General features: G+C 41.3%; 1 protein-coding gene across 7 annotated transcripts in view; it reads right to left on the reverse strand.

The window, feature by feature from the left end:
• ITPR2 (inositol 1,4,5-trisphosphate receptor type 2) overlaps positions 1-13,768 on the reverse strand; it is a 244,366-nt gene that overhangs the window by 163,422 nt on the left and 67,176 nt on the right. For all 7 annotated transcript variants that reach the window (XM_064701183.1, XM_064701180.1, XM_064701196.1 and 4 more), the window contains 10 exons: positions 13,382-13,481; positions 13,101-13,261; positions 10,790-10,931; positions 9,888-10,046; positions 8,850-9,022; positions 6,589-6,708; positions 6,302-6,487; positions 5,458-5,709; positions 4,463-4,607; positions 3,386-3,536 (listed from right to left, as the gene is read on the reverse strand). In XM_064701183.1, coding sequence (XP_064557253.1) covers positions 3,386-3,536; positions 4,463-4,607; positions 5,458-5,709; positions 6,302-6,487; positions 6,589-6,708; positions 8,850-9,022; positions 9,888-10,046; positions 10,790-10,931; positions 13,101-13,261; positions 13,382-13,481 — 1,589 coding nt within the window. The remainder of the gene's footprint in view (positions 1-3,385; positions 3,537-4,462; positions 4,608-5,457; positions 5,710-6,301; positions 6,488-6,588; positions 6,709-8,849; positions 9,023-9,887; positions 10,047-10,789; positions 10,932-13,100; positions 13,262-13,381; positions 13,482-13,768) is intronic.

The raw sequence follows: 13,768 nt of genomic DNA on the forward strand, positions 1-13,768 counted from the left end.
ACTTCCATACATTGACAATATAGACACAAAAATCACAACAGAAACAATAATATCTTTTTGTTTGTTTAAAGAACATCGATGTAATGATTTTTGCAACTCAGGAAAGCTATTTTTTCTTTAGAAAGGAGCTAGGTTAACCTGCACATCCCTAGAGTAATAATGTGTTGGAGGGACACCTACCTGCAATATTCTGCAAAGGTTTGGTATGGCTGTTATAAGCATTGGACCTGCCAGAGAGGATGCTGCAGTCTGCAGAGATGTGAGAGAATGGAATCTGACCTCCTCTAAAGGCAAGAACTCACCCTCACACCTCCCTGGCTGGAGAGAGAGGTCCCACCACCCTGAAAGAGGGCAGGGAGCAATCCATCTGTCTGTGTTTTATGGAAGCTATGAATAAGAAAACACTTGCTGGAAAAAATCAACAGACCATTCTGATTTTAGAAACTGCCATCACATTTTCCAAAAATCTAAAAAAGCTGACTGAGGTAATTCCTACTTTCACCCTTTTTAATAGCCTAAGAAACCAGTATTGTAAATAAAAAGAGACAATAAAAAGCCAGGACAGGTAACTAATAAAACAACAAACATGTTCTGAGCAACACAGTTTTATAAGAGAGGATATCTGTGTAAAAAGAGAAGGGAACCCTTGCATGTACAATCTCATAATTACTATAAAATGGAAACCCAATGTATACCTATAGCTTTGCATGGTGAACAGTCCTTAGTCTCAGAGTGAGGGGAGATCTAGAAAAAATTCCTAAGACCAATTTCTGTGCTTGCCTGTTCATTCCTCAGGATCCAGTGCATCCTGGACAAGACAGACCCAGACTCCACAGGACTCAGGGAGCACCTGTGCTTCTGGACTCACCCTTGGGATCATCTGCAGTCCAACACAAGAGAGGCCCAGAAGTTCCAGCCCAGCACCACCCCTCAGTGGTGCAATGTGCAACTAAAGTGGTGCTGGTTGATTCTTGCATGGCTCTCCTCAATGAAAAGCACTCCCCTGTTTTGCTCAAGTTGTGATTTTCAGACATGAAATACGTTCTTTGAACATGAAGCTCCATGAGCTGGGTGCTCAAAGATAGTGAAAAGGAGTTAATAAACTGCTTCAACTTCATCCTTGTGAAACATGTATCTTTATAGCTCATGGGTAGGTAAGTTTGCACCTCCAGGGAAAGCAGGAGGAAAGGCAAGATGGTTGGACACAGCAGTTAAATACTCAGGATCATGCTGTCTCAAGTGCAAAACGAATGCACACTTTAAGTAGTTGATAGTTTCTCAATCAGAAAAGAAATGGGTGGTTAAAGAAAAGATCTGCCCACCCAAAGGCATCCTTTTCTTTTACAAAGACTGTAGAAGGCTCTCCAGGAAGTCTTACAGCTATTTCTACATAGAAACACATTGTCTCACCACAGCAAAGTTTCAATGCCTGTTTATAAGTCTAGACAGCACAGCCAATATCTCCAGGCTCCTGTAAGATTGCAGACAGGACTGACAACAGTCTGCACCAGCAAAAAAACCTCTCCAAAGCTTTCTAGACATAGTTAGTAGAAAAAGGGGAAAAACCCCCACCAAACAAACCAAACCAACCCACAGGTAATTAACAAGAGAACATTCATGGATTGTCACATCCTGATCTGAACTGATGAGTTTTTGAAAGGTAAACATCCATGGAGACAACTACAGCAGGAAAGAAATTTAAATAATCTGTATAAAGGCTGAAGGTAATAAAAAAAATCACACCTTTGTTCTCTGCCTTTTTTGCTGAAAGAACATGAGACAAAACTAGGTTTCTGACAAAAAGTTCCCATCAGGGCTCCAGTACATGGCTGAGTACTACTAAAAAGGCTACTAAGCTCCCATTTGCAGTGTGGTGCCATTTGCAACATTCCTTCACTCATTTATTTCAAAGCAAATTCATTGATTTGCATGGAATTGCCAAGGAAATTCATGTAACTGAGAGTAGGTCTGTTTGCATTTAATGGGTGTTTCCTTCCTCTCTTAGATAGCTTGAAAGAAACCCTTCTGCAGAAATAAAAGGGAATTAAGGACAAAACATGATTTTATGGGTAATAAATGTGAGTAAAAAAACACTAAACAAGATGTATAGTCAGGATTAAAGGCTTGGGCAGAGTGAGAACTAAGCAGAAGAACCACATCTGCATGTCCCATGTTGCAAATATGCCAAGATTGTGTCTGGAGTCAAACTGTGTCCGGAGCCATTTAAGAGGAGAGTCTGCAATGCAGTCTTTCAGGGACAAAAAAGGAAAACATAATTCCAAGTGTCTGGGCATACAGTCTTTTCTCTAGTGCTGAGGAGGGACTGCAGCCAGCTACAGCATGACTTGGTGTGCACTGCATTGCAGGAAAGACTTCCAGAGGGTGTCAGTAAAGTCTGCTGGCAGTGATGGAGAGAAGATCAAGAGAACCAAGCATATGACTTCTTGGTTCAGAGATGACAATGACAGTCTACACCTCTCCAGAGTGTGTGAGCCTCAAAGAAAAGAATTGTGAAGAACAGCATGCTCCTGCAGGGCATTTGTGGGAGTGACTGAGCAAAATGATGATTAGAAAAACTCAAGGCTGGGAAAAGGCCTCCCAGAGAAAGCACAAAATAATTGTTTCCAACAAGACAGCTCATCTATTTTGGTGCTGTGAGCCAGCTGGGTGGCAACACCAGCTACATATTAAAACAGAATTTGCCATCAGTCAGTGTTCTGGACCCTCAGCCCACACCACTGTCACGCCTCTCTCCCACTCACACAGGAAAACTAAATGCTACATTTCAGCACCTTCCTGGCATGCTCATTCTTCAACCCAGTTTTAAACCACGGTAGCAAAGGCAGTGGGACATACAGAATAGTCCTAGGGTCATCAGAGAGGCATTGTGGTCTGGGTTCACAAAAGCATACTCTAAGCAGACAAACACAGGCAGAGGATGGCCTTCTCTGGACTTCCTTTGGGTACTTCTGCCATTGTGGGACCAGAACATCTCATTCTCCCTTTCAGTGAAGTGCTAAGAAGATTAACAATCAGTTGAGCCACAGATGAGCCACCATAATCCCTGTGCCCAGGCAAATGCTGCTTGAACTCCCTTGGGATGTTCAGAGCAAGGGGCATTGAGATTTAAAACCAAATCTGAAAACTCCAAATAAGCAAAGGAGCGGCAACACCAATGCAGTACCCAAAAGTCATGAAGGATGCAGCTCTGTTCAAAAAAGTTCCTTTTTAGCTGATCATCTTAATGCCCCCTGCAATGCATTCCTGTAGGTGGGCTGATGTGGGAATACAGAACCTTGAAAGAGTAATGAGATTTTCCATAAATTATTTCCAACTTAAAAAGCTAATTACCCACTGGAATAACAGTCTGTGCTGCTCATCTCACCTCCATCCTGAAACTTGCTCAGCCTTTCGAAGTATGATGAGATGGGAACTTGAACAATATCCAGAATTGCCAGCAGCGTCCGGGTCAGCCTGAGAAGCTCACTAAAACTATAAAAGCCAAAGTATATGAGGTTTCGGGCCAGATGTACCACCTAGGAGAAAAAGAAAATAAAAATGAAGGAAGTACTGACAGCCTTTGTGGTTTTCAATTGCATTTCACACAGCAGTTTCCACAGAAATTCAGATGTTTAGTGCATTCAAACTAGCACAAGTCTTGCCACTGATTTTTGGACTAAGGCCAATGACCTTAAATATTTGTCAGGATTAGACAAAGCAATTGATCAGTCAGGTTACAGCAGACAGCAAAACCAAGGTGAAATTTAGGAAGGCTTGAGAGGATAAAATTGCATCTGTGAAAATATATAAGATCTAGAAGAAAGACTCTGGGAAATTATTTAAAAAGGCAGCAGCCTTGGGGAAGATGGAAGTCAGCAGAAGAGTAAGATGACTGTTGTAGGTTTGCACAGAGGTGATTTCAGGTGACCAGAGGCAAAAGCAACAAAGAGAAGTAGGCAGGAGGAAGAACTATAAATGCTGTAAGCATTCCCCTTTATTCTTTGCTATGTGAACCTAGAAAATCTAGGCCTATCTTAAGTTTCTGTCAAGAATTTCACACAATGTTTAAACCACAGGATTAGATTATCCAGAGTGTTTCAGTGAGTGTAATACCCTATGCAGAAAACAGCACTTACTTATACTGAAGAATCCTTACAAACTGTTTCACTAATATAGAAAGAACAGAAATATTCACCATTCACTCCCCAGAAATCCCCTCTCCCTCCACTGAAATACAGCCACCCCAGGAGAAGGAAAGAAAGGTTAGAAAAATACAGGAGACAAGAATATTATTTTCTGCAGTACCAGTCAGCACCAAGAACAACAGAATTAGGAACAAGTGCTTCTTTAGACTGTTTTACACCAACATTTATTCTGCAACTGGCTTTATTTTGAAAGAAGCAACGTCATCTTATCTGAAATGAGGAATAGTGTAAGTAGGATGCAGACAGCTGAGAAGTACCTCAAATGTAAGTTTGTTTTTCTCTTTGTCTCCAAAGGGAAAGGGCTGATTCACAACTTCTTTCAAGTACTCTTCTACAAATTCCATTGTTAATGCAAACTTTGTCTTCATTTCATTCCTTGAAGAGTCAGTGAAGGAATCATACCTACAATACAAGGCACAGAAAGAAGGAAAATTAATTATCTCTAATATCAGGATCAGCCGTCACTAAAGAAAAAACAAACCAGTCATGACCCTCTGAGATTACTTAGTTCAGCTCTCTGGAGATATGGAAAGTGGATGCCCAAACCTTCCCTTCAACAGTACCAGGAAAGGGAAGAATACAGACAAGATATTACCACTTCTGTGGCAGATAGAACTCTTAAATCTTGCTGGCAATTCAACAAGGTCATTAACAGAAACAACACTGCCTGATGCACTGCTGTGCTTCTTCCTCTGTCTGTCCAGCCAGATTTTCCCTGGCTGGGAGCATCCCAGTGCTGCTGCTCCATCAAATCAGTGGAGCCAGACAGGGTTTCCACTGAAATCAATGGTCCTTTCTCTAAAATTAAATTTAACACATGCTTAAGTACTTCACTAAGTGAAGGCCAAAACCTCTGTTAGTTGTTTGTGGACAGAGGCTGTGTCTTAATTCTGCGTTACCAGCTGTGGCTTTCCGTTGAACTTGAGGTATAGAACCGAGTTCCAGACTAGCAAACCTGTCCTGTGAGACACAAGGGGATTACTTGGAGTGCAGCTGGTCTGAGGAAAGGCCATTCCATCTTCCCCAGCTTGTCCAATAAAAGAATATAGTGAAAAATAAAATTTAAATATTTAATGACTGAAAGCTGCCCATTGAAGTTTCCAAGGATAACAATAATTAATAGTTCATGCTCTGCAACAAACTGCCTTTTCACACACATGTTTTGTGGACTCTGGACATCTACAACCATTTTGCTCTGAGACTAACCCTACAAAGAGTTTTTGTACTTTAGTTTGAAGCACTTTCAACTCACTCATGAATGGTGATCTTGGTAGGAATTTCAGTCCACAATCTGGCGTACTTGACAGGCACCACAGACTCCTGGGGATCTCTGTCCACGTGCATGTGCAGCATCAGGCGGCAAAAGGAAGCCCGCAGGTCATAGGGGAGGCTCTCATCAGACATACACCTGAGGATCAAGTCCACTGACAGCTGGGCAGAAATCTGGTTGATGGCGAGATACTGGCGGTCCAAGCACATTCTTGCAAAGAGGTTCAGTTGGTACCTTCAAAAAGAAAAAGATAATAATGTGGTATTCAAGGAAATGGGTTGGAAATGAAAGAACACACCTCGGAATCTCGTGTTACAAGCCTGTTGCGAGCCTTTCTGATATAAATCCTAAAAAATAACAAGAGTGATTTTGTTACGTAAGGGAGCAACTTGACATTAAAATTATTTGTTCAATTGTTGCTTCAATTTTGTAAAACATTATTCCACGATCCCATTTCTTTTCTAATCCTCAAGACACTCAGGACACTTGCTTATCAGATCATGCCTTGCTTCCAGGGCAGCACAACCTAAAATTAAAGCTCAATAAATAAAAGGTTAGAGGCAAAATAAAAGACACACAAAGAGATGCGATGAGCAAAGGAAACTCAAGATTGGCCTGGAGTATGCAGCAGAGACTGCAATAACTCCCACAACAAAAACTTGAAATGAACTCTTAGTCTCAGTTTCTGGCATGAAACTGATTTTGTGGTATTTTTCTTTCACGACTCTGGTTTCCTTTTTTGATATTGCCAAATGAACTGGATAAGAGCAGCACTGGGGCTCTTCAGAGAGTTTACATTTCCTTCCCCTTGAACAAGCAGTTTTACCTGTAGTAGGTAAGAACTTCTAAATCAGCTTTTGTGCCCTCCTTTGCCTCCTGAGCCAGATGCCTGATGGCTTTGCCGTGAGGCTCCTTGTTGCTGTCGATCCAGTAAAGCCACACCTCCTCTTCATCAATGTCATCTGAGATGACTGGGCATTCCAGGGGATTGTCCATTTGGGTTGAAACCAGCCTGCAAACACAAACCACTCGCAATGGAGCCACGAGCAAAGTGCTGGGAATTTAAGAGAGCAAACAACAAAAAGGTGGCATGTTCTGATTACAGATACTCACTTGGTCTGGATGAGAATGTCAGCATTCCCTGGGCTCAGCATAAACTTGCAGATGAGTTCCTGAGTTACTGGTATTGCTGTGGTGTTAGATACACACAGGTCTGACAGATAATCCAAGAATCTGCAGTCAAAAAACCACAGATGCAGCAGAACATGAGACTTAAACTACTACTGGGGAACTGCAGTAGAAATCTAGCACTCAGCACTAGAGGATGGGGAGACTACAGGGACTCTCTATCATGATATTTATCAACATATGATCTCTGCCAATTCGTACTCTTGCAACTCACAACACCTTCCACTAGATCAGGTTACTCCAAGCCTCATCCAACCTGGCCTTGAACACTGCCAGGGAATGCTGGGGCTACCAGAGAAGAGTGCAGATCTGTCAGGACCTGCAGATAGGAATCTGCATTCAAAGAGGTCATTCCATTTAAAGCAGAAAGAACAAAGCTTTGCAGAGAAATCCTCTTCCTATTAATTTGTCTCTCAAATTTAGGTCTTCTGATGTTTAACAAGGTTCAGGCTGAGGCTTTCCTCACAGCTGGGACATTCATTAGGTACGTGGGTTTGTCTCTTTTCAGGGATTCCTGTGTGTGTAGTAACAGTAATCCATTTTTCAGCCTTTGACACGCTGCAGTACAAAAAGGGCCTCTTCCTTCTATGTAGTTTCCACTTTCCATTATAGGAACTAAGTATCTCTGAGCCCACCACTCCTCTAGCAAATGTGGCTAAAACTGAGCAAGGTGCTCAAGAGCTGGTAGGGGAGCAGATGTGAATGAGCCCACACACAGATCATGTATTCCACTTCCTTAGAAATCTACGTACAAACTCTGACCATCTCCTATCAGCCATCCAAGGATCCAACAGTTTGAACCTCTAAGCACAGACCACAATCCTCACTAAAGTCTGGGAACTGTAGTGGGTGAGTACAGACAGCATTTTTAGGGTAGACTTAGGAAAAAATCCACCCACATAACTGAAATGAAGCTTTGTGGCAACTGGTAATTAAAAGTGCATAGCAGTCACAAAGATAAAATTAAGCAAACTGCATACAATTACATGGAATTCTGGGAAGTCACCTGGTTGGAGCCAAAACTCAGGAAGGTTTTTATTTTGCAGCTCATGTGTTTTAGAGCAGAATGCCACAATTCTCACTCACCCCAACAGTGCTGCAAAAATCTACAAGACTCTCCATAAAAATCAGTATAAAGATCAAGTCTTTACTGTTCAGATTACACCATTCTGGCAAGGAGCAATTTTGAAACACTTATTGCTCCTGAACTCCTCAAAGAAGTGAATACACAGCAGTTGCATGATGTGGTTATGGCACAAATTCCATTACATCCTCCACCACAAGAAAATGCAATGTGCGATTTTCAATAAACACAGACCCTTCAGAGACAGAGCTGATCCTGTGATTTCCTCTTCATTTTGACCAAACCAAACACAGCTGAGCAGGAGAGAGGCAATGAGATTACAGAGTGAGGCCAAAGAGGCATATAGAAAATAATTGAGGCAGTGAAGCACCAAGGCCTTGAGCAATATCCTTAAAGGCTACCTGGAAAATGGTATTCCCAATTACAGAGGACAATATTTGGCCTTCAGTACATTCATTTCTCATACTTGTATTACTTTGCTCATTTTACAACTGAAAATCCAATCATAAAGAGATTTTTCCATTTAAAAATAAAGAAATCCAATTCTTTTATATTCTGACTTGAAGCTTGTTAAAAAAAAAAAAAATCAGCTGAGTGAAGTTCAAGGCCAGAAATTTTAATTTGGAACAAAATCCAGTCTAGGACACAAGTTTATGGGATCTTCACTGTTCTATGCCCTTTTCAGGTCTGACCTGGAATCAGAATCTGCAGGAAAACTGATATTAATAAAAGCTTAGAAAAATTGACATGTGTGTATAACTTGCACCAGGATTATTAGCAGGGGAACCAACACAAGTGGCAGTTTCACAGAGGAGCTGCAGAACTGGGAGAAATTAAACTTTTTCTTAATTTCTCTTTGCCCCAGTCAGAACTGAGACCAAATTTTCAAGGTTGTCCTGTAAAGTATAAGCCCTCTTTTCAGTAACCTCTAGTTTTAAAATGTGGATATGGTTAAATTCCAAGAAGTACAGGTAGTTCTGATATTTCCTGTACAGGTGGGCTTTTCATTTGCCAGGTCAAAACAGGGAGAAAGAGACATCAAAGCAATGAATAGCATGCAATTCACAGCTCCTGCAAAAATGCTACATGGACCACTTCAAACCTTGGCTCTCGATTTCTCCTGAGTAAATTCACAAACGTCTCTATTTCTTTAGCCGTGATGTGTTTCTCTAGCAGTTTTCTGTTGTTGTGCAACAAAGCTGTGATGGTGTCTTCTGCCAGGATATCATAACCAATCTGGGACTGCATGACGCAGAAGTTCTTAGCAATATACTCCTGAAAAAAGGAAGAATTCCCGTGATGACCTGCTGAGCAGCAGTGCTTTCTCTTTTACAAACAAGGGGCATCCAGCTTAGTTAGCAATCAAAATAACACTCAAAACTTTCCTCTCTGAACTGGCCTGTACAAAAGAACTTCTGAATACCTCATATATGTACCCTGAGAAAAAGATTCTATATTAGGGATGACTAACTCTTCTTATTCTTTCATAAACCAAAGGAATGAATCCATGCAAATATATATAAAATTCAAGAAATGGCAACCTCTTTTTTTTTCTTTTAAAAAAAAGGAAAACTGGAAGGTTTTTATAGTGTTTAAGAAGCTTTTTCCCTGAGTCTTCCCTCCTCCTTTTCTCTCCCTTCAGGACAGAAATATTTCTGTAAAACACTGGAAAGAAAACAAAGAAGGCCACACAGCAGTTCAGGCTTTTATCTGCAGTCCCTTTAGTCCATGTTCTGAAATACCTCCTGCTCACAGGGAGTCTCCAGCAGTGGGAAATCAGGCTACCTGATATAACAACCTCTGCTCTGACTCACTGCCATCCCTCTACAAATATTTAAGCAAGAGAAACAGACAGCTTTGCAGATTTCCCACTTTGCAATCCAAGCTCCAAGAACATATTTTTAATAACAGAAAGCTCATGAATGAAGCAGTGAGCCCCAGTCTCAGTCTGCAAAAGTACAAAGTGAGCTTGTGATATTCATTGTTGAACTTTCAATTCACACACTACTAAGCTATACACACACAAAAAAGGCCTTTCCCCATTACCACAGAATCCCACTTGTAAGGATAGAGCACCATGTCAAACCCAGGACATATAATTATAGAAATCAGGAGGAAAATTATCTTTAATACCACTGACCTGGTTCTTCCTATAGTCCTGTTGGGAGTGTCTTAGAACTCTGTAACATAATCTTAACATGTATTTGTAGGGAGCATATCTCTGGTCGCCCAGGTCTTCAAGTCTCAGCATTGATCCTTCACCTTTGTCCTTAAAAGGAGCTTTGAGGATGCCAAATATCTGTTCAAAATCAAAATCACTGAGAGTGAAAACCAGACCCAGATTTTTGCTGAACTTACATAATGGAAGTTCAGCAGAAATCAAAGACAATGGAAATGTGCTCTGACAGGATCAGCACAACAGCCTTGACTAAATACAAGTGGGAACACAATCTGAGACATCACAGCTTCATGCATTTGGGGTTAGCCTTACATTTCCCACCAACCTGATTGATAGTGCTTTTTCTTTACTATCCCCAAATTTAAACAGTTTTAGTTACGTCTTAACTTTGGATAATTTAATGATGGAAAAGGAGGACAACACTAGCTTCTGTCCAGTCTCATGCTTTTCCCTTTTTTTAAAATTTCTTTCAGTTGACTTCTCAAAAAGGACATAAATTTTATTTACTTGCAAGTTTGCCCTCATGCAGAGTTCCACAGGGGCACTGTGTGGGGAACACTTGCAGGACTGGGACAACATTCCATGTTCATCTCAAATTTTCTAAACAATTTGCTTTCAAACATGATCTTATATCTTATCAGAATCACATGAAATTAAGAGCCTTCTGCAACCCCTTGTGCTTGACTCTGATTTAGGGACCAAGAGATGAGCTTTGACCAAGTAGTGTAATTTCTACCCAATCCAGAGAGACACAAACCCAACCTGGCATAAGCCAACTTACCCAAAAATAACTTTTTCTCACATCATTCTCTCCTGCAATCTGTTTGCAAATACAATTAAGTTATTAACACAGTAGGACATACCTGAGCCAATATATTTTGCTCCCTCATTAATTTCTGTCGTTCCCGGTTTGGCTTGGTAATGATCACATCCAAAACTTCTTGCCCGTTATTGGGCACATCAGCAACAAAGAAAATGAGATCTTCCAGTAGCTTGGTAACAAACCTAGAATGAAGAGACAAATCATTACTATAAACAGTCACTCCACACCTGCTAGGATTAATTAAGAATGAGAATCACATTTATGCTAAGCTTTACCTGGCACAATGGAACTTCCACCACTGCAAAGTTAAGTTTGACATGTACATTAAGGATTCCAAGCCTTGGTTCAGCAGAAGCTTAAATCAATCACAGGGCTGTTTGCCAAGGCATTAAACAACAACCGGAGGGAAAACAAGAGAAAAATACAGGCTGCTGGATTGATACACAGTATCACAGTATTCAGAGACCCAAAATCTATACCTGGTGGCCTCAAGGCCCAGGAGCAGTAAAAAGAAACTTACACAGCCTAGCAAGGATTTTTATGCTTTATCATGGGTCCATGAAACAAGATGATGGACTCACCAGAGAAATAAAAACATTCTGCCACTAGCTAATTTCCCTACTGACCCATGAAACTGTTTCATATATACATTTTTTTCATAAATATATTCACATATAACTGTTTTCCTATATATACTGACCCAAGAAACTGCATTTGTTTCACTCTTTGCTAAACAAAATATTTGTCAGAAGCTGGTGCTAAAAACAACAGAGGCAGTAGTAATTCCTTCTCTCCCACCTTCAGAAAATGCAAAAAGACAGAATATAAATGGAAAAAAAAGAAAACAAAGTCATCCCTGCCTCCTTGTTACTAACACCTTGCCAGACATGCAGTGAGAAACACAGATGTCCACAGATTTCAAAGAATATCCCTTAACAGCACCAGCAATCTTTTATATGAAAAACTCAGCATCATCTCAATTTGATCAATGTTATTCATTAGTCCCTAACTAACAAATCTGCCAACTATGAAAGAGGCAGGAAAATTCCCAAGAGATTTTCAGTCACCTGTGGGAGCCAGACACAAAGTTCCCATTACCCACAAATGAGCTGGGCTGCTCAATTAAACCCTCTGAGTGAAGGGGTGTGTCACCCCCACAAAATAAAGCAGAAAAGGCAGCTGTAGGATGGAGCAATAAGGAATAAACTGAGAGACTCCTACTTCTCTATGCCACAAGGTGATAAGACAGGAAAAAGATGGTTTGGGGTTTTTTCCAAAGGAAATCACAAGAACTAACAAATAATGGCACTGTTGTGAAACAGCTCTGAATTGTTTTACATGTTTGTTGCATCAATCTGACAACATCAAGACCTGACAATACTGACAGTGACAGGTTCATACAGAGATGTCCCATCTGGACACTGTCGTATCCCTCTCTGCGTCGACTCAATCATGAAATAGCCCCCCACAGCTTATCAAGGCTGAGTCCCAACACCCAGGCATTAAAAATCTGCATGTTGGGATATTAAATCATCTGGTCTAATTTCTACTGGAAACTGACTGCAAAAATTCAGTTTCATCACCAAAAAGCAACATTTTTAGAAAAAAAAAGTTGTATATGATGTACTACAGTTATGAATTCACACTGCCAGAGATGTTGTCTTATATTCAGTTTAACCACAGGCAGCTGAAGACAAATAGTGAACTGCATCACTGGCAGTGCATTTATCTGGCTACAATGTACAGCAAATGTACTACAAAATCCCTTGATTCAGGGGAGGGTGTGAGGAGCAGACATCTCAATAGCGCCACAGAAAATATGGGGATGAATACAAGGGGTAAACACCAAATTGATGTAAAATAGAAAAAGAGAACAGGGAAAATAGGAATGAGAAAGCAAATGGAGCAGCTTTTCAGTCACACTGAGACCTCCTTCAAGGCTTTTGCAGATTTGCAGTGTGGTAAACTTCACACAAGTCCAGAGCCCTGCAGTGCTGCTTTCATGTACATGAGAATCAGATGCAATGCACCCTCACATTACAGCTCAGAAGCAGATTATCAAAAGAAATCCAGACAAAGACCTTTGCCCAGGGAGCTACTCATTTATTTATGTGGCCAGTGAGCAGGGGAAGTGCTGTTTACCCCCCTTTTACACAGGAGATACACAGACCAGCCTGAGGAACAGCAAGGATGCTCCAACAGAGGGGGCATCTAACCCCAGGCTGGCACTCTCAGAACTGAAGTGTCCTCTCCCAGTTGTCTCCGTCCATGTGGATATCACCTACCCATGACTGTGTTACCATGAGTAACCAAACATCAATTTAGCAGGGGAAAAAATAAAACTCACTAACCTCCTTTCATTCTGGGTTATTGTTCCATTCTCCAGCTTTTTAACAGTTGATGCTAAAACCTTGTTGGCATCATTGGCAAAGTCCAAGTCTCTGACCTCAGAGAGAGGAACTGATACAATGGCAAAAGCTTCCTTGTCCTCTTTGGTTTGGCACGTCCCAATCTGCAATAATTTTTGGTTTAAAGTGGGTGAGAAATCCTCTTACCTTTATCCTAATTATTATGCACACTTCATAGGTTAGAAGTGAGCCAGCATCAGCAACGAGTTTGGGGTTTTGTTTACCTTTAACATCACAGGCCTCTCTTCCTCAGTGTCTATGGGGATGCTGGTGCTGGTGACCCAAGTGTTGGTGCACAAGTGCCTCAGTCGGACGTAGGAGTTCCTACAGGGGACAGAGCAAACAGCAGCTGAGATGGATCAGTCCTGAACCCATGTGGGCAAGTGGGGTGCCCTGCAACACCTGCCTGTGGCATGAGGCTGCAGAGCAGCAGCCACACCAGCCACTGCAATAAAAAGGGGAGGTGGACCTAAAAGACACTGCAGTACTCCTTCCCTTGACTCCTTCTTTCTCACCCAGAGCAGAGCTGCAACAAGAACAGCCAGCATCTTGGGATTATGCAGAATGCAGGGTTTAAGTATTTATGTAAGTCTAGGAGTAAAATATTCTTT

This window comes from Zonotrichia leucophrys, chromosome 1A (assembly GCF_028769735.1).
Source record: "Zonotrichia leucophrys gambelii isolate GWCS_2022_RI chromosome 1A, RI_Zleu_2.0, whole genome shotgun sequence".
Taxonomy (NCBI): domain Eukaryota; kingdom Metazoa; phylum Chordata; class Aves; order Passeriformes; family Passerellidae; genus Zonotrichia; species Zonotrichia leucophrys.